Consider the following 20,435-nt stretch of genomic DNA (forward strand, 5'->3'; position numbering starts at 1 on the left):
TATTTTTAACTAGAGAGAATATTTTTAGGAATATTTCATTATTATATTTTTCGGGAATAAAATCTATGCCATCAGCAATCGTGCCTACATTTTATTTCATTTAAATTTTCTTTAATCTGGATTTATATTTTTTTAAAAACATGAGAAATACGATCCGAACATTTCAGAAAAAAATGCATATCTCCCACGAATTGTCAATCAAATAAAGATATGGACCTTCATGTATGCCTTAGTTTGTTTCTTAAACACAGGTTCAATTTTAGCAATATTTTTCAAATTAAAATTTGAACGACAACACAATTCCTTTTTTCCGTCGATTGTCGCCTAAGGTCACTCATTGTGTGGCGTTAAGGTCACTCATATGCTATAGTGCAGTGGTTCTCGAAGTGGTTGCTACCGCCACCGGTTCTCTCGTCTATCAGGGCGAAAAGAGGAAAGGGGTGGCAGGGAAGGGTCCTGGCAATGAGACGGTTGCAAAGGGACTGTAACTTATGTCTCCATTTTTAAGTTTCGTCACAACACTTGAGTACATGGGCAGTAACGTTTAGTTTGAATGAAACGGGTGTGAATACAGGGAGGAATCAGCTCATCTGATAATTAAATTCGGTGGTTTAATGTTCTAATCTGGCTAATCAATATCCAAACTATTCGGTTCCGTCAATGTTATCAAGGCTGTATTAGTAAGTTATTTTTCATTCATCACATTATATATCCAAATCATTCCAATCTGTCATAACGTTCGGGAAGTGTATATTTTTAAGCTTGGCTGTTAGTCCAACTCTGGATAAATATTTTTTCGCTGAAGAGCAAATGGTTAATACTTCAAGGCAGCTGTTGCACTAATATATCCACGACGGTATAACTAAGCTATATTTTCCTTCTAAGTCACCTGTCAGACTTACTACTGCCTTCCAATGTCTTACTTTTTACATTCGTCATTTTTCTTTTGACAAAATTAATTAATCGATAAAGATTTACCTTTGTTAAATTTCCAATACTCATTACAGCTTTTTTGCAAAATATTGTCATAAGGGTGTTTCTCGTTCGACACAAAGTATCGAGGAAAGCCGGAATAAACCCAGCCGTAGCCTCATGTCCTACCGGTCACCGTCAGATAATCAACTGACCGTTTTTCAACCCGCGACCAGGGCATTTACACCCAACTCCAGAGCCAGGGGAGGAATACTGTGTCGCATACTTGCGGCAATAAATAATTGCCCAGTACCTAATAGAAATCATTAGGGGAACATATATTTACTTTCGTTAGTTGTCGATAAAACATTTGCAGTTCAACTATTTACGATTTAGAAAGTGCCTCTTGTGTAAACAAAAATTCGTTCTTCTCAAAAGTGCGTGTTGGATTCAATCATGGAGAGGAGGTTTAAGGATAGGATTGGGATAACAGCTCCTTGCTTCGATAATAGCTATTTAAAACATTTTCTATTGGACTTTTCTAAACAATCTATACAAATTGCCATTTAAATCGTGCGAAAGGAAGTTCAGATGTATCTCATTTAACATGATTTGTTAATAATTATCTCCTCACCAAACCACATTCCCCATTTGTTGGTTTTTTTGGGGTATATAATGGTTTTTCATTCAACTTGCAGTAATAATTTTGGTTTCAGTAAACTTCCTTAATACACTGCGCTGGTTATGGTTTCCCAGGAAGACCTGGAACCCAAAAAATCACATAGCTTGGGGGGAACTGCATTATATATATATATATATATATATATAATATATATATATATATATATAATAATATATATATATATATATATATATATATATATATATATATATATATAATATATATATATATATATATATATATATAATCACGCATGCTTTGGATTGAAGTCGTTACATTCATCCAGTGTGATTTGAGAAGCGGAAGTAGGGAGACGTGTTCTAGTATTACAAACACAGGGAACTTCAGAAGCACTCGTGGTATGCGCATGTGGAAGTAACATTCCCCTTCCTCATGCAGGCACAGGTTTGAGGTTGCTACTTTCATCAAGTGGACATTGACAAGTGGAAATATGGATACATGTTCTGGTACACAAACAAAATAAACTTCATCAGCATTCTTGGTGGCATGTGGAAGAAACATTCCCCTCATTGTGCCTGCTTTTGATTGAAGTCATTTCATTCATCCAGTGTGATTTGAGAAGCGGAAGTAGGGAGACGTGTTCTAGTATTACAAACACAAGGAACTTCAGAAGACCTCCTGGTCAGGGTATGTGGAAGTAACATTCCCCCTCACCTTGCATGGGCAGGTTTGAGGTCGTCACATTCATTCAGTGTATTTGACTAGCATAAGTATGGAGACGTGTTCTATTTTTCAAACAAAATAAACTTCATCAGCATTCTTGATGGTATATGGAAGTAACATTCCCCTCATCACGTAAGCTTTGGATTGAAGTCGTTACATTCATCCTGTGTGATTTGAGAAGTGGAAGTATGGAGACGTGTTCTATTATTACAAATAAAATGACCATCAGAAGCACTACTGGTATGGGCATGTGGAATTAACATTCCCATAATTAGAAGAAAACTTCGTTATCTCTGCAGAGAAATTCATTTACTGCATGGTATTTGAATGTTCTCTTTGCTTTGACTAAATGCGATAGATAAGAGTAATAGATAAAGATGGATGGAGGTGTTTATTTGGGCAAAATTTAGACCCTAATGATCCCTTCTTTTATTATTTGACCCATAATATAAATTGTGATGAGTGACCAGAAGACTTGTGTATCAGTCAGTGTTGTCGTTTGCATTCTAAGGGTTAACGGACACTAATGTCCATTGATGATGGCAATGTCCATTGAAGTGCCAATGAAACACCCCCCCTCATGCAAACATGAAACAATGAAGAAACAACTGGGAAACCTGTAAGTTGACGATTTGTATGATATTCGTATGAACATGGGCATTTTGACTCTATCTGTGAACTGTTTAGAAAGTGCTGTCCACGGATTAATTTTCATGCCTTGAAGGAATTTGAAAATTAGTTAAGAGATACAGGAGGCAAAATGTATTGGTCTAATCACAGAGAGGTGTGTGTCGAACATCTTCGAAAAAGGGAATGAAATAAGGGGAGAAGAATTACCCATTATTACTTGACCAGCCAAAGGTTAAGGAATTGCAGTGAAACAACACTATTTGTTGGAGATGGTACTTTTCCAATCAGGAACATGCACGTACGCACACTTGGATGCGTATTCCATGTTTAAAAACCTACAAATTGTGCTTTGAATTGCTTTACAACTGACCGGGTTTGTCAGATCTGTCCCTAGATGACTTATTTCATGTTTCCTAACCTCAGAGGATGGAGATTTGCGTCAAACAAGGAGGTTTTGTCATGCGCAAACGTGTATTTTGCAGAGAAAGACATCAAGTACACTATGGAAGGGTTTTTTAATGAAGCTACAAAGAGAGAGCATTGCAGATGGAATCTAATTGAAGTATTAAGTAGAGTATAAATGTATTTGAAAAGAGGAAAATCTTTTGTTTGAAGGATCTCAGGTTTTCCTGGCGTATGGTATTCAAGAAGTTCTCTCGGGTTTCCCACCGGGTCAGGTTGCAGTACACCGAAGTTTGGAAGGCTGACTCTGCCATCCTCTTCAGGGTGAAGGACTTCACTAGACCCTGACCCAGTGGGAAACCCGAGAGAACTTCTTGAATCTTTTGTTTGTTCGTTATGATGTTGGATGCTTTGTGTATGCACACCCTACATTGTAGGTATGTGTGTCTGCAAATAAAGTCTAGCTGAAGGTGCATTGAAACGTTCTTTACTTTTCCAATATCTCCCGATTTGTCAGGTGGTGACTCCGGTGCCTCCATTACAAATACGAGGCACGGGATTGAAGGTTGTCGATCTGGAGAGACTCGTGAGCGAGGGGCTGTTGCGTCGAGTGGTCAAGGTTGAAGGAGGACAGGATGGATGCTCGGTGCTGGGCGGCCCAGGCGGGAGTAGTGCTGCCACCTCTGCTGATGAGACGGGAACTTCCTCACCAGTCAAACAGGTCGGGTAGGAAAAAATGTCTCTTATAATAAATTTGCCAGAAAGGTTTTACACTACTCAAAAGTTTAATTATGTATATAAATAAATAAATATATATATACCCATACATACATATCCATACACACACACAGACACACATATATATATATATATATGCACACATATATATATATATGTATATATATGTGTGTGTGTGGATATGTATTTATAGATGTATGTATGTATGTTTGTATGTATGTGTATATATATATATTTATATATATATATAATCCATGAGATGGTGCATATCTGGGTTCGCAATCATTTAAACCCCATGAGCTTAACCATGCCCACTGAATGCATTCAATAGCTGCCTACATATCCCCTCCCACCCCTCCTTGCTCATTTCCTATTGGTCCCTTCCCTCATCCCTCCCCAGCACATGTCCACTCTGCTCTTCCCCAAGAATGACATTCTGATGTGTAAACGTCAAAACTACACATGTGAGAGTCCTTTCTTTTTGTTTATATGTTTTAAAAATCTACATATGGGTTTTTATATATCTTAAGCCCACTCTCATGCCCTGCAATAAACATGTCCTATTTTCAAAACCAAAACCCCATCCCTCTCCCACCTACTTTTTACCTCTCTCCCTCCCATAATATTAGAATCAATAACCACTGGGTCTCATGGGAGAATTCTTCCCTGATTGGTATGCTCCCTATCCCCAAACATGCCTCTAAACACAACACTCCCTTTGATAAATGCCATAGTGTATCCATCATAGCATCCCTCCCACCCTCTGTTCCTCCACTGAAACTCAGTACAATAGAGCAGGCATATATATGGCTCTTGGATTCCTGGAATTGCCCAGGAATTAATATTAGGCATTAATTACCCTGATCTGCACATCTTTTCATTCCCCGTCCTCCCCTATCACCTAACATAGTTTTTCCATACTTCAGACAATCTCCCTTCTACCTCTTCCCCTCTAAACTCTTCCCTTCGGAAACCTTTCCCCACCTTCCCCTTCCATCCATTGTTCCAGTCCTCGTATTTCCCTAAGTTCTATCCCTTTCTTCCATGAGGACAGTGGCTACTGTCATTAGGTCTCCACAAGTTTTCCCAGTGACTTCCATGACCAGTACGTGCCCCGATTGGCATCTTCGGGGACCTCTCGCAAGGTCTTCTAGTCATGGAGCTAATTGGATCTCTTCTTAAGGATGATATATGGGTTCCTTTCAGGGCTGCCTTAATCTAAGGCCACAAAAATAAATATACTGGGGCGACGTCAGGACTATAGATATGGGGGTGAGGCAGTATTGGTCTGACCTGGTGTTTGGCCAGGAACTCGCAGAATTATAGTGGGTGTTGGCAAGGCATGTTATTCTGACGTAGTTGCCAGGTAGTGGAGATGTCTTTTCTCGTCCTGACGACCCTCGTTCGGAGACTCTCCAGCAAATCTGCGTAGTAGGCAGCTTTGTTAACTGTCTGCCCTTGAGGAAAAAACGCCTTATGGAATATTTACCTAGCTGTCGAAAAAGACAATGAGCATTGTTTTTTCACTTTTGATTTGCTAATTCTTGCCTTTTTTTGGGCTTGGGGGACTTGTCAGTGTGTGACTATGAGAGCTTTGGCATTTTGTTTCCAGGTTGTATTAAAAAACACAGGTTTCATTGCCAGTTATGATGTCCAAATAATCAGGTTCATTTTCAATACGTTGCAAAAGTTCACTTGAAATTACAGCTCAGTTGGTCTTTTGTGACACAGTTAGATCACTGAGGTTTACAATAACTATTGTCTTGGAGAGCACTGAGACGAGTTTCACGGCAATGCTTCCCTAAATGCCTACTCCAAGTGGTTTGTTCCCACTCTGACCAATAGGAGTGGAATGGGAACTTCTATTGCATTACTTTTGGAAAACGTCCTGTGTGTATATATGTGTGTTTATAATATTAACAGAGAAGCAAGATAGTTCTGGTGCACATAAACATAACCGAATCCAAATGAATATCATTGTATTGGGGAATTTTAGGTGTCCAAAGCAGTTTCCTCTGGGGAAGGAAGGAACTGAGGAGAAGGTTTCCATGGGAGGGGAAAAGTAGGACGCTGAGCAGAAGGAGAGAGTGGAAAAATTGTTTGGCAAAGGAAGTGTGGGATTGATACATGGAAGAATTTGGGATGGAAGGGGGATTAAAATACATGGTTTGGGGGTTATTGTCTGATATTCAGTCTTTGATGAATAACTGCATTCATTAGCCATATACTACCTTGATCAAAAAGTTCCCGGAATAACCACCGTGTGGCGCTCCCATCGTTCCGATTTGAGTTCTGTTTTTTTTGTTAAATTGGTACATCTGTTGTTGATATTCCCTTTAAATCTTAGTGTCATAACTTGACATTTGCAAAAGTTACGTAGCCAAGAGTACATCTATCTCTGTGTGTGTTGGCGATTTTTTACAATTGCAGAAATGGATTTAAATTTGCAACAACGAACTTGTATTAAATTTTGCGTAAAAAACAGATTTAGTGGCGCACGGACGTTGGAAATGTTGGAAAAGTGTTTCGGCAACGATTCTCTAAAAAAAACGGTCGTTTACCAGTGGCACGAGCGGTTCAGAAGTGGTCGTGAGTCAATCGAAGATGATGAACGCAGTGGCAGACCATCGACATCGAAAGTCGGTGAAAAAATTGATAAAGTAAAAGAAATGTTGGTCAATAACCGCAAATTAACCATCAGAGAAATAGCGGAGGACTTGAACATTGCCTATGGATCCGCCCAAGACATTGTGGTTAATGATTTGGGTTTCCGTCGTGTAGCAGCAAAGTTGGTGCCAAAAGACCTCAATTTCATGCAAAAAAGAGACCGTGTTGACGTCGCAAAAGACATGATTTGCGAGGCTGAATCCGATCCCACATTCATCAAAAGGATCATTACTGGAGACGAGACGTGGGTTTATGAGTACGACACGCAATCCAGACATCAGGCAAGTGAATGGCGTTCACCAAATGAGCCGAGACCAAAAAAACCACGTCGTTTTCAGTCAAAAAAGAAGGCAATGCTGACGGTTTTCATGGATTACAACGGTGTAGTGCATCATGAATTTTTGCCAGAAGGCCAGACAGTAAACAAAGAGTATTATTTGGGCGTTATGAGACGTTTGCGTGAAGCAATTCGCCGAAGGAGACCAGAAATGTGGGCAGAAAACTCGTGGATTTTGCACCATGATAACGCACCGTCGCACAGTGCTATCATTATTCGTAATTTTTTGACGAAAAATGCAACAAATACCATCCAACAGCCACCGAATTCACCTGATTTGGCTCCCTGTGACTTCTTTCTGTTCAATCGAGTTAAAAAACCATTACGGGGAACGCGTTTTAGCAGCCAAGAGGAAGTAATGGAAAAATCGCAGGAAGCACTGATGGACATACCGAAAACCGAATATAAAAAATGTTTCGAGGATTGGATCAAGTGCTGGCATAAGTGTGTTGCAGTCGATGGGGATTACTTTGAAGGGGACAATATAGATTTAGATGAATAAACTTGTATTTTTAATTTTCTGAATAAATTCCGGGAACTTTTTGATCAAGGTAGTATATGCCTGTCCTATATATGTGCGTATCACATGATACAGTAAAATACATGGTGAGGTGGTTAGTGTCTGATATTTAACCCTGGGTAAAAGAACGCATCCAGTAGCCATATATATGCCTGTTCTATATATGTATATAACACATGAAGCAGTACGTTCTGCAAACTGTCTCTGTGATATTGACCTCTTTGTTTGTTTTGCTGCTGAACCAGGTGTCTGCTTCTATGTCACCAGCATGTAGGATTAAGTCGGAGGAAGGCGAGGAAGTGTTGGCTGATGGGAAGACGTCATCACTCCATGGGTCTGTAGGGGTGAAGCGGGAAGTGGTGGCCGTCGCAAGAGCCAGGGGACCGGTCGACATCATGTTCCCCAAGTTTGGGCCCAACAAGTTGAAGCCATTAATGGTTCGACCAATACCCACCCTGCTACCTTTGTTGTTTGTCATTTGTGTGTGTAAGCACTGTTGTGCTAAATGCTCCCATTCAGAGTAAATTAATCAACTGTTGACCTTTGGAAAAGAGATTTGGAGATCTGTCAAGAGTAATTCATTATAAAAATTAATTTCTTATAGTAGAAAGATCTGGAGTTCAAGTCCTGTTCTAGGAAATATTTTTACATTCGTGATCTGCTTGATTCTACCTTCCCCACTTCACCTGTGTTTGTCCTTTACATGTGTTCCTATCCCTTTTCCTTATATATATTTCTATGTAAATGAGTATTTGTTTGCCATTTGTTGGGATTACGTGTTTGAATGTGTGTGTGTATATATAAACCATAAACACAGTAATCAACCCGAAGGTCGGTTTAGTAGGTGATGGTCGAGTTCACCCAGTACTAAGCCCTATTTACGGCGTGTGAAAATTCACACATCAGGGTATTAAGGGGGGCCAGTTCCTTTCCCTGTGCCGGTTATGGTTTCCCAGGAAGATCTGGTACCCGAAAAATCACTTTAGCTTGGGTGGAGCTGCAGGTGCCCAGAGTGCCTTGCCCGGGAATCGAACCCAGGACCCTCTGGTCAGCAGCCCAACGCTCTACCCACTGGACTACCGCGACCCACCCATGTGTGTATATATATATATATATATATATATATATATATATATATATATATATATATATATATATATACTATATATATATAGTATGTATATATATATACACTATATATATACTATATATATATATATATATATATATATATATATATATATATATATATATATATATATATATATATATATATATATATATATATATATATGTACAAATATATATATAAAAATATATATATAGTGTATATATATATTTATTTATTTATTTATTTATATATATGTGTGTATGTATATATATATTTTTTTTGCACATTCAAACACGTAATCCCACCAAATTGCGAATAAATACTCATTTATACAGAAACAGAAATAAGGAAAAGGGATAGGAACACATATAAAGGACGAACACAGGAGAGGTGGGGAAGGTGGAATCCAGCAGATCACGAGAGTAAAAATATTTCCTAGACGGGGATTTGAACTCCAGGTCTATCCACTCTGCCATTGGGCAGAGACACTTAACCACTTGAGCTGTCCAGGTAACGTAATTTACCCTGAGATCTGCAATGCTTTACACAAGCAATTGCCCCGATCCTTATATGTTTCTTTATAAATGAGTATATTAATATATATATATATATATATATATATATATATATATATATATATATATAAAAACACAGATGTAGATTTTTAGAATATAGAGACACAAAGAAAGGACACTCACAATTTGTTATTTTACGTTTCGACAGCACGGCTGTCGTCTTCAGAATCAGAATCTGAAGACGACAGCCGTGCTGTCGAAACGTAAAATAACAAATTGTGAGTGTCCTTTCTTTGTGTCTCTATATTCTAAAAATCTACATCTGTGTTTTTATATATTTGTGTGTCGCCGATGAGCGTTCCATTTCGAAGATATTTTATATATATATATATAGCTGCCTACATATCCCCTCCCACCCCTCCTTGCTCATTTCCTATTGGTCCCTTCCCTCATCCCTCCCCAGCACATGTCCACTCTGCTCTTCCCCAAGAATGACATTCTGATGTGTAAACGTCAAAACTACACATGTGAGAGTCCTTTCTTTTTGTTTATATGTTTTAAAAATCTACATATGGGTTTTTATATATCTTAAGCCCACTCTCATGCCCTGCAATAAACATGTCCTATTTTCAAAACCAAAACCCCATCCCTCTCCCACCTACTTTTTACCTCTCTCCCTCCCATAATATTAGAATCAATAACCACTGGGTCTCATGGGAGAATTCTTCCCTGATTGGTATGCTCCCTATCCCCAAACATGCCTCTAAACACAACACTCCCTTTGATAAATGCCATAGTGTATCCATCATAGCATCCCTCCCACCCTCTGTTCCTCCACTGAAACTCAGTACAATAGAGCAGGCATATATATGGCTCTTGGATTCCTGGAATTGCCCAGGAATTAATATTAGGCATTAATTACCCTGATCTGCACATCTTTTCATTCCCCGTCCTCCCCTATCACCTAACATAGTTTTTCCATACTTCAGACAATCTCCCTTCTACCTCTTCCCCTCTAAACTCTTCCCTTCGGAAACCTTTCCCCACCTTCCCCTTCCATCCATTGTTCCAGTCCTCGTATTTCCCTAAGTTCTATCCCTTTCTTCCATGAGGACAGTGGCTACTGTCATTAGGTCTCCACAAGTTTTCCCAGTGACTTCCATGACCAGTACGTGCCCCGATTGGCATCTTCGGGGACCTCTCGCAAGGTCTTCTAGTCATGGAGCTAATTGGATCTCTTCTTAAGGATGATATATGGGTTCCTTTCAGGGCTGCCTTAATCTAAGGCCACAAAAATAAATATACTGGGGCGACGTCAGGACTATAGATATGGGGGTGAGGCAGTATTGGTCTGACCTGGTGTTTGGCCAGGAACTCGCAGAATTATAGTGGGTGTTGGCAAGGCATGTTATTCTGACGTAGTTGCCAGGTAGTGGAGATGTCTTTTCTCGTCCTGACGACCCTCGTTCGGAGACTCTCCAGCAAATCTGCGTAGTAGGCAGCTTTGTTAACTGTCTGCCCTTGAGGAAAAAACGCCTTATGGAATATTTACCTAGCTGTCGAAAAAGACAATGAGCATTGTTTTTTCACTTTTGATTTGCTAATTCTTGCCTTTTTTTGGGCTTGGGGGACTTGTCAGTGTGTGACTATGAGAGCTTTGGCATTTTGTTTCCAGGTTGTATTAAAAAACACAGGTTTCATTGCCAGTTATGATGTCCAAATAATCAGGTTCATTTTCAATACGTTGCAAAAGTTCACTTGAAATTACAGCTCAGTTGGTCTTTTGTGACACAGTTAGATCACTGAGGTTTACAATAACTATTGTCTTGGAGAGCACTGAGACGAGTTTCACGGCAATGCTTCCCTAAATGCCTACTCCAAGTGGTTTGTTCCCACTCTGACCAATAGGAGTGGAATGGGAACTTCTATTGCATTACTTTTGGAAAACGTCCTGTGTGTATATATGTGTGTTTATAATATTAACAGAGAAGCAAGATAGTTCTGGTGCACATAAACATAACCGAATCCAAATGAATATCATTGTATTGGGGAATTTTAGGTGTCCAAAGCAGTTTCCTCTGGGGAAGGAAGGAACTGAGGAGAAGGTTTCCATGGGAGGGGAAAAGTAGGACGCTGAGCAGAAGGAGAGAGTGGAAAAATTGTTTGGCAAAGGAAGTGTGGGATTGATACATGGAAGAATTTGGGATGGAAGGGGGATTAAAATACATGGTTTGGGGGTTATTGTCTGATATTCAGTCTTTGATGAATAACTGCATTCATTAGCCATATACTACCTTGATCAAAAAGTTCCCGGAATAACCACCGTGTGGCGCTCCCATCGTTCCGATTTGAGTTCTGTTTTTTTTGTTAAATTGGTACATCTGTTGTTGATATTCCCTTTAAATCTTAGTGTCATAACTTGACATTTGCAAAAGTTACGTAGCCAAGAGTACATCTATCTCTGTGTGTGTTGGCGATTTTTTACAATTGCAGAAATGGATTTAAATTTGCAACAACGAACTTGTATTAAATTTTGCGTAAAAAACAGATTTAGTGGCGCACGGACGTTGGAAATGTTGGAAAAGTGTTTCGGCAACGATTCTCTAAAAAAAACGGTCGTTTACCAGTGGCACGAGCGGTTCAGAAGTGGTCGTGAGTCAATCGAAGATGATGAACGCAGTGGCAGACCATCGACATCGAAAGTCGGTGAAAAAATTGATAAAGTAAAAGAAATGTTGGTCAATAACCGCAAATTAACCATCAGAGAAATAGCGGAGGACTTGAACATTGCCTATGGATCCGCCCAAGACATTGTGGTTAATGATTTGGGTTTCCGTCGTGTAGCAGCAAAGTTGGTGCCAAAAGACCTCAATTTCATGCAAAAAAGAGACCGTGTTGACGTCGCAAAAGACATGATTTGCGAGGCTGAATCCGATCCCACATTCATCAAAAGGATCATTACTGGAGACGAGACGTGGGTTTATGAGTACGACACGCAATCCAGACATCAGGCAAGTGAATGGCGTTCACCAAATGAGCCGAGACCAAAAAAACCACGTCGTTTTCAGTCAAAAAAGAAGGCAATGCTGACGGTTTTCATGGATTACAACGGTGTAGTGCATCATGAATTTTTGCCAGAAGGCCAGACAGTAAACAAAGAGTATTATTTGGGCGTTATGAGACGTTTGCGTGAAGCAATTCGCCGAAGGAGACCAGAAATGTGGGCAGAAAACTCGTGGATTTTTCACCATGATAACGCACCGTCGCACAGTGCTATCATTATTCGTAATTTTTTGACGAAAAATGCAACAAATACCATCCAACAGCCACCGAATTCACCTGATTTGGCTCCCTGTGACTTCTTTCTGTTCAATCGAGTTAAAAAACCATTACGGGGAACGCGTTTTAGCAGCCAAGAGGAAGTAATGGAAAAATCGCAGGAAGCACTGATGGACATACCGAAAACCGAATATAAAAAATGTTTCGAGGATTGGATCAAGTGCTGGCATAAGTGTGTTGCAGTCGATGGGGATTACTTTGAAGGGGACAATATAGATTTAGATGAATAAACTTGTATTTTTAATTTTCTGAATAAATTCCGGGAACTTTTTGATCAAGGTAGTATATGCCTGTCCTATATATGTGCGTATCACATGATACAGTAAAATACATGGTGAGGTGGTTAGTGTCTGATATTTAACCCTGGGTAAAAGAACGCATCCAGTAGCCATATATATGCCTGTTCTATATATGTATATAACACATGAAGCAGTACGTTCTGCAAACTGTCTCTGTGATATTGACCTCTTTGTTTGTTTTGCTGCTGAACCAGGTGTCTGCTTCTATGTCACCAGCATGTAGGATTAAGTCGGAGGAAGGCGAGGAAGTGTTGGCTGATGGGAAGACGTCATCACTCCATGGGTCTGTAGGGGTGAAGCGGGAAGTGGTGGCCGTCGCAAGAGCCAGGGGACCGGTCGACATCATGTTCCCCAAGTTTGGGCCCAACAAGTTGAAGCCATTAATGGTTCGACCAATACCCACCCTGCTACCTTTGTTGTTTGTCATTTGTGTGTGTAAGCACTGTTGTGCTAAATGCTCCCATTCAGAGTAAATTAATCAACTGTTGACCTTTGGAAAAGAGATTTGGAGATCTGTCAAGAGTAATTCATTATAAAAATTAATTTCTTATAGTAGAAAGATCTGGAGTTCAAGTCCTGTTCTAGGAAATATTTTTACATTCGTGATCTGCTTGATTCTACCTTCCCCACTTCACCTGTGTTTGTCCTTTACATGTGTTCCTATCCCTTTTCCTTATATATATTTCTATGTAAATGAGTATTTGTTTGCCATTTGTTGGGATTACGTGTTTGAATGTGTGTGTGTATATATAAACCATAAACACAGTAATCAACCCGAAGGTCGGTTTAGTAGGTGATGGTCGAGTTCACCCAGTACTAAGCCCTATTTACGGCGTGTGAAAATTCACACATCAGGGTATTAAGGGGGGCCAGTTCCTTTCCCTGTGCCGGTTATGGTTTCCCAGGAAGATCTGGTACCCGAAAAATCACTTTAGCTTGGGTGGAGCTGCAGGTGCCCAGAGTGCCTTGCCCGGGAATCGAACCCAGGACCCTCTGGTCAGCAGCCCAACGCTCTACCCACTGGACTACCGCGACCCACCCATGTGTATATATATATATATATATATATATATATATATATATATATATATATATATATATATATATATATATATATATATATACTATATATATATAGTATGTATATATATATATATACACTATATATATACTATATATATATATATAGATATATATATATATATATATATATATATATGTACAAATATATATATAAAAATATATATATAGTGTATATATATATTTATTTATTTATTTATTTATATATATGTGTGTATGTATATATATATTTTTTTTGCACATTCAAACACGTAATCCCACCAAATTGCGAATAAATACTCATTTATACAGAAACAGAAATAAGGAAAAGGGATAGGAACACATATAAAGGACGAACACAGGAGAGGTGGGGAAGGTGGAATCCAGCAGATCACGAGAGTAAAAATATTTCCTAGACGGGGATTTGAACTCCAGGTCTATCCACTCTGCCATTGGGCAGAGACACTTAACCACTTGAGCTGTCCAGGTAACGTAATTTACCCTGAGATCTGCAATGCTTTACACAAGCAATTGCCCCGATCCTTATATGTTTCTTTATAAATGAGTATATTAATATATATATATATATATATATATATATATATATATATATATATATATAAAAACACAGATGTAGATTTTTAGAATATAGAGACACAAAGAAAGGACACTCACAATTTGTTATTTTACGTTTCGACAGCACGGCTGTCGTCTTCAGAATCAGAATCTGAAGACGACAGCCGTGCTGTCGAAACGTAAAATAACAAATTGTGAGTGTCCTTTCTTTGTGTCTCTATATTCTAAAAATCTACATCTGTGTTTTTATATATTTGTGTGTCGCCGATGAGCGTTCCATTTCGAAGATATTTTATATATATATATATATATATATATATATATATATATATATACATATACATATATATATATATATATATATATATATATATATATATATATATATATATATATATATGTATATACATACATATACATATATACACACACACATATATATATATATACATACATGTATATTTATATATATATATATATATATATATATATATATATATATATATATATATATATATATATATATGTATATACATACATATACATATATGCACACATATATATATATATATATACATGTATATTTATATTTATATAGATAGGTAAATAGTGTTTAAATATATGTATACATAAATACAGGTATTCATGTACGTTTAAATGGATAATCTCTATTTTTTTTCCATGGCTCACCAGCTGACGAGTTCTCCCTTCATCCTTGTCAAGTCTGCAGTCAAACCGGCATGGCAACCGCAAACACGCAAGCGAAAACGCACTCAGAAGATGGGTGGGGGTGTAGGGAAGGCGTCCTCTCCATCTCCAGCCACTGCGGTTCGTCCGCCGTTGCCCTCCCCTGCGTGCCGCGATAAAGATACCGACGAAATAATGGGAGTGTCGTACCTGTGCACCACGGTCCCCAGCGACCACCGCCCCCATGTGTGCGAGACGTGTGGCAAGTGCTTCCGTCGTGAGCTGCACCTCCGCACCCACCGCTCCACGCACCGCGATGAGCGCCCCTTCTCGTGCGAGACGTGCGGCAAGACGTTCAAACTCAAGGTGCGTGCGTCTCTGGTCGGTCGGCCAGCACCACCACGCGTAGGGCACCAAAGGGATCATCGTCCTATGAGACCTCAGATGTCAATGAGACCCCATTGTCAATAAGAACCATCGTCAGTAAGACCCCTCCGTCATTGAGACCCCATGGTCAGTAAGATTCCATTGTCAGTAAGACCCCACCGTAAATAAGACCCTACCGTCATTGAGACCCCATTGTCAATAAGACCCCACCGTTAATATGACTTCATCATTGACACTTTGTTGTCGGTAGCTGTTGTGCTTTAATGTTTACATTAAACGCATGACTATTGTGAGATGGATTATTGGGAGAAAGTTTCTCTGCAAAAGCAATATATATCTCTCCAATTGTAATGTCTCTCGAAATTCCTTCAACTTCAACGTCGACAGGCAGTAATCCTTGAATAAATACGTGTATTATTTTTTGAAGGAAATGTTTCATATTTATATTTTAAATAATGCCAGATATAGGATGGCTGGATCATTGAATTATGATAACAATTTGTTCTTTTTTTCTTATGCTGAAAAATGGACAAATAACTTATTCCAAAACATTAAATAGATTTTTATTAGTTTCTGTCTTGTCGTGATTGGTAAGCAAATTAATTTTTTTGATAAATAATTGGACCATTTTATTTTCACCACTCGGTTCTAATTCTTTAAATATTTGTTATCTGAAAATCCATGTTACAAAAAGATCATTACTGGATAACAATTGGGAATATGATATATATACATATATATATATATATATATATATATATATATATATATATATATATATATATATATATATATATATATCTATATATCACATATATATATATATATATATATATATATATATATATATATATATATATAGATATCTATATATCACATATATATATATATATATATATATATATATATATATATATATATATCACATATATATATATAAGTAAATAAGCCCACTAGGAGAGAAAATACCCTCGATGTTCTTCTACTTAGACCTCCAAACCCTATCATTAGTGTAGATGTCTTTCCGGGAATAAGTGATGGCGAGTAAGAGGCGAGATAAGCGAGTAAGGTACCGAAGTGGATGGTGAACCGTGTACCAAAGTGAACATAGAGCAAGACTATTGGTTGCAGATGTTAGATCGGGAGAGAAGGTTGGTCTGATGCATGAATAATTGATACTCGACTGTTATTTGCTCAGCGGGTTGAGTTCTCTCTTGTGTTTTGTGAAGAAATGCTGTTCTGAATGTTTCCAATCATGTCTGGGTTTGATAGTCTCTCTAACAATTCCTACATTCACCAGGAAAGGGACATAATGTCGAGAAAATGTGATATATTTTGGAGAAATAATGTCATTTGAGCGGAAAATCTCAATCTTTTCAAGATCTGAAGCTGAGAATTGATCCTATCTTGTTCGTTTTGGGACGTAATATACCGTAAGGGCTTCTGACAATTCGCAAAAATCAAAAATACCACAGTTTGTCATATGGTCGGGAGAAAGCGGTATTTGGTATGGTTGTAAATAGTGTTAAAATAGATGGACTTACACCCTTTGAAAGCCTACAATGTGTTACCCATTAAATGAAATTGTTTGACATTAAATCAACCCTTTTTACTAAAATATGTGCCAATAAAAGATACGCGGTACACTCCATTTAACTGACGTGGTGTTCACCAAGCCAACAGGTCAGTTTCGAAGAGGTGAGATCGGAACGTACCGACCTCTGACCTCAAACCGCTTCATGTTGTGTGACATCTGCCTGTTGCGCAAACCTCAGGATACTACTGTTGCGTTGTTTTAGGGAGGCGTTGACCTCCAAACCCTATCATTAGTGTAGATGTCTTTCCGGGAATAAGTGATCACGCAGCAGTGTGTTTTAAAATGGACTGGTAGAGATCAACAAAAGGAGGTACGGGGGATGAAAAGAAAATTTGGCAATATACCCGGGCAGATAGGGAAGGGTTCCAGGAATTTTTAAGGGGCAAGTTTCCTGAATGGGCAGCGACCGTGGAGAGAATACGGGAAACATTCAAAGAAATAATTCTTGAAGGTCAAATGAAGTATGTTCCCATAAAAAATTTGAAACAGAACACAGATCCGGAGTACTACAACAAAACCATAAAAAAACTAAAGATAGCGGTAAGAAAGGCACACAAATTAAAGAATGAAAGTACAGAAATGTCACACCATTGCAGGACCGTTGGTCCGGAACCTAAATAGGGAAAAGGAGGAGGTAAAGGAAAAATTTCTTATCAATGCAATTTCGAAAGACAACGCAACGAAATTTTATTGATACATGAGAACAAGGAAAGATAACAGGGAACGCATGACTATATTAAAAACCAAGGAAAATGGTATTGTAACAGACACTGTAGAAATAGCAAATATGTTCAACTCCTGCTTTACGGATGTTTTTTGGGGAATAGAAAACAAAAAGGAAAATAAGGCTTGCCTAAATTGCTCAGAAACGACAGAGAACTTCATCAGCATAACAGCACCAAATAGCTTACTGCCCTCGACAAATGGTATTATCTTGGAGGACTCATATTTTGTGAAAAAAATAAGGAGGATGAGGAAAAATAAGTCAGTGGGACCGGATAATATCTCAATTGACATTCTAAAACGGGGTGATACCGCAATAGCTTTGTACCTGAGTCATCTATTCAAAGTAACTTTAAATAATGATGCCTTTCCCAATGATTGGAAAAAAGCAAATATTACACCAATTTTCAAGAAAGGGGATAAAACAATAGCCAACAATTATAGACCGGTAAGCATAACCTCAGTTGTTTGCAAAATAATGGAAAAAAGAATCGCTGACTACATTCAGGAATGGTGGGCAAGAGATAGATGGCTATTCAAACACCAACATGGGTTTAGAACGGGATACTCGTGTGAAACGCAGCTTTTGGGATTAAGTCAATACATCGGCGACGCAATAGACGAAGGAAAGGAAGTGGATGGATGCAGTAATTGTTGATTTTTCGGCAGCTTTTGACCGAGTGCCTCACGATGAATTATTGTTAAATTTGGATTCGTTACCATTGAGAACATCATTAACAATGGATAAAAAATTTTCTCAGAGGCAGAACTCAAAAAGTAAAATTAGGAGATACATTTTCAAATGAGGCGAGCGTATTAGCAGGAGTTCCACAAGGTAGTGTTCTTGGGCCATTACTCTTCCTGATTTACGTAAACGATCTACCATATAATTTACATTCCCAAATAAGACTCTTTGCTGATGACAGCATTATATACAGACGGATAGAACATGCAAATGACCACGTAATATTACAAAATGACATCAATCGCCTTGGTGACTGGGTTACAAATAATAATATGGGCATTAATATAAGTAAAAGTAAGCGTATAAAATTTTCAAATAAAAAGAATCCAGAAAAGGAAATTTACACCCTCTTCGGAGAAAGAATCCCATGTACTAGTCAATGCAAATATTTAGGCATTTATTTAACTAGGGATCTTGGGTGGGGAGTCCAAGTAGACAATTTGACACGGAAGGCATTTAAAGTATTGCATTGGGTGATGAGAAATTTAAAAGGAATAAGCGTAGCCACAAAAGAAAAAGCATATAAGGCACTGGTTATCCCTATCCTAGAATACTCCTCCATAGTATGGGATCCATATGAGGTGGGGTATATTAAAAAGATAGAAAAAGTTCAAAGAAAGGCAACAAGATATGTGCTCGGAAGTAACAAAAGAACAGATAGTGTCACGGATATGTTAGATGTACTGAAATGGGAGAGTTTAAAAAATAGAAGAAAAAGGAGTAGGTTAGGCACGATGCATAGAATTGTTAAAAAGGACGAAGCGTGGGAAGATTTATGGCAAGGGAGAGAAAAGCCTAACTTTAAGGGAAAAAACGACCCTAGCCTCAAAATCAAAATAAGGACTCAAAAAACAAATAAGAAAAAATACTCTTTTTTAAATAGAACCATAATTGATTGGAACCAGTTGCCTCTGGAGGTTTGTTTGAGCCCTTTCCATTCAATTTTAGAAGTTTTAAGTGTAAATCTTAAGTAGCCACTGGGTAATAAACTTCAATGTAGTCATGAAAATATTGTTTGTATGTGATGTGGACGGCATTTTGTATGTGATGTGGAAGTTTGTTTGTATGTGATGTGGAAGTGTCATTGTATGTAAAAATATTTTGTCTCTTATCTGTTTTTATGTGTTCGTATGTAATTTTCGTTGCAAGAGTTATCTTTGACCTAACCTGACCGTTGCCACCAGGAAATTTGCCTAATTGCAACGTAATTGTGTAAATAAATAAAATAAATATATATATATATTTAAATAACAATATATGTATTTATATATGCACACATACATATATATATATATATATATATATATATATATATATATATATATATATATATATATATATATATATATATTATTAATTGATAGTTCATTTCCTATTGACAGCTCTAATCCGTTTGCGTTTTTTCCTCTTCCAGGCGATTCTCAACACACACATGGTCGTACACTCCCCCAATCCGCCGCAATTTGCGTGCGAACACTGTGACAAGTGCTTCCCCACCCGCGCGCGTCTCAATTACCATCAGGTGACGCACTCGTCTGAGAAGAAATTTGAGTGCGGCGTCTGCCGCAAGCGCTACAAGAGGAAGCCGCACCTGGCAGTACACTTGCGCTCCCACTTATCCAACGACGACGCTGCTGCTCTTGCTTGCGGCTCTTGATGGAACCAGTGTTTTTCTTGGGGCTGTTGATCAAGCAGGACATATGCGCACCGAAGCAAGCTGGGACAGGTTTGATTTAGAGTGGGACTGTAGTTGCGCACCCGTCCATGTTTGCCCAACTGTGTCACTCACTCTGTCTTGCGTATGTGTGTCCATGTGGGGCAAACG

The 20,435-nt window shown here is 38.4% G+C and overlaps 2 protein-coding genes across 2 annotated transcripts in view; both read left to right on the plus strand.

Moving 5' to 3' along the window:
• Window positions 1–11,327, plus strand: part of LOC139686235 (uncharacterized) — a 13,475-nt gene extending 2,148 nt beyond the window's left edge. The window contains exons 2-4 of the mRNA XM_071583397.1: window positions 3,828–4,031; window positions 7,818–8,041; window positions 11,258–11,327. Of these exons, the coding sequence (XP_071439498.1) occupies window positions 3,828–4,031; window positions 7,818–8,041; window positions 11,258–11,327 (498 nt within the window). The remainder of the gene's footprint in view (window positions 1–3,827; window positions 4,032–7,817; window positions 8,042–11,257) is intronic.
• A 1,702-nt stretch (window positions 11,328–13,029) lies between these two features.
• On the plus strand, window positions 13,030–20,435 carry LOC139686229 (fez family zinc finger protein erm-like). The gene is made up of 3 exons (XM_071583387.1): window positions 13,030–13,222; window positions 15,165–15,524; window positions 20,025–20,435. The coding sequence occupies exons 1-3, from the start codon at window positions 13,043–13,045 to the stop codon at window positions 20,265–20,267; spliced, it is 783 nt and encodes a 260-aa protein (XP_071439488.1). The 5' UTR covers window positions 13,030–13,042; the 3' UTR covers window positions 20,268–20,435.

The sequence above is a fragment of the Hetaerina americana genome, unplaced genomic scaffold (assembly GCF_022747635.1).
Source record: "Hetaerina americana unplaced genomic scaffold, ioHetAmer1.1.p SCAF_135, whole genome shotgun sequence".
Lineage (NCBI taxonomy): Eukaryota > Metazoa > Arthropoda > Insecta > Odonata > Calopterygidae > Hetaerina > Hetaerina americana.

Coding starts and splice junctions, on each gene's coding strand:
- LOC139686229 (XM_071583387.1), top strand. CDS start 13,043: ATGTCACCAGCATGTAGGATTAAGTCGGAGGAAGGCGAGGAAGTGTTG. Junction 13,223..15,164: donor ACAAGTTGAAGCCATTAATG/GTTCGACCAATA, acceptor ATGGCTCACCAG/CTGACGAGTTCTCCCTTCAT. Junction 15,525..20,024: donor GCAAGACGTTCAAACTCAAG/GTGCGTGCGTCT, acceptor TTCCTCTTCCAG/GCGATTCTCAACACACACAT.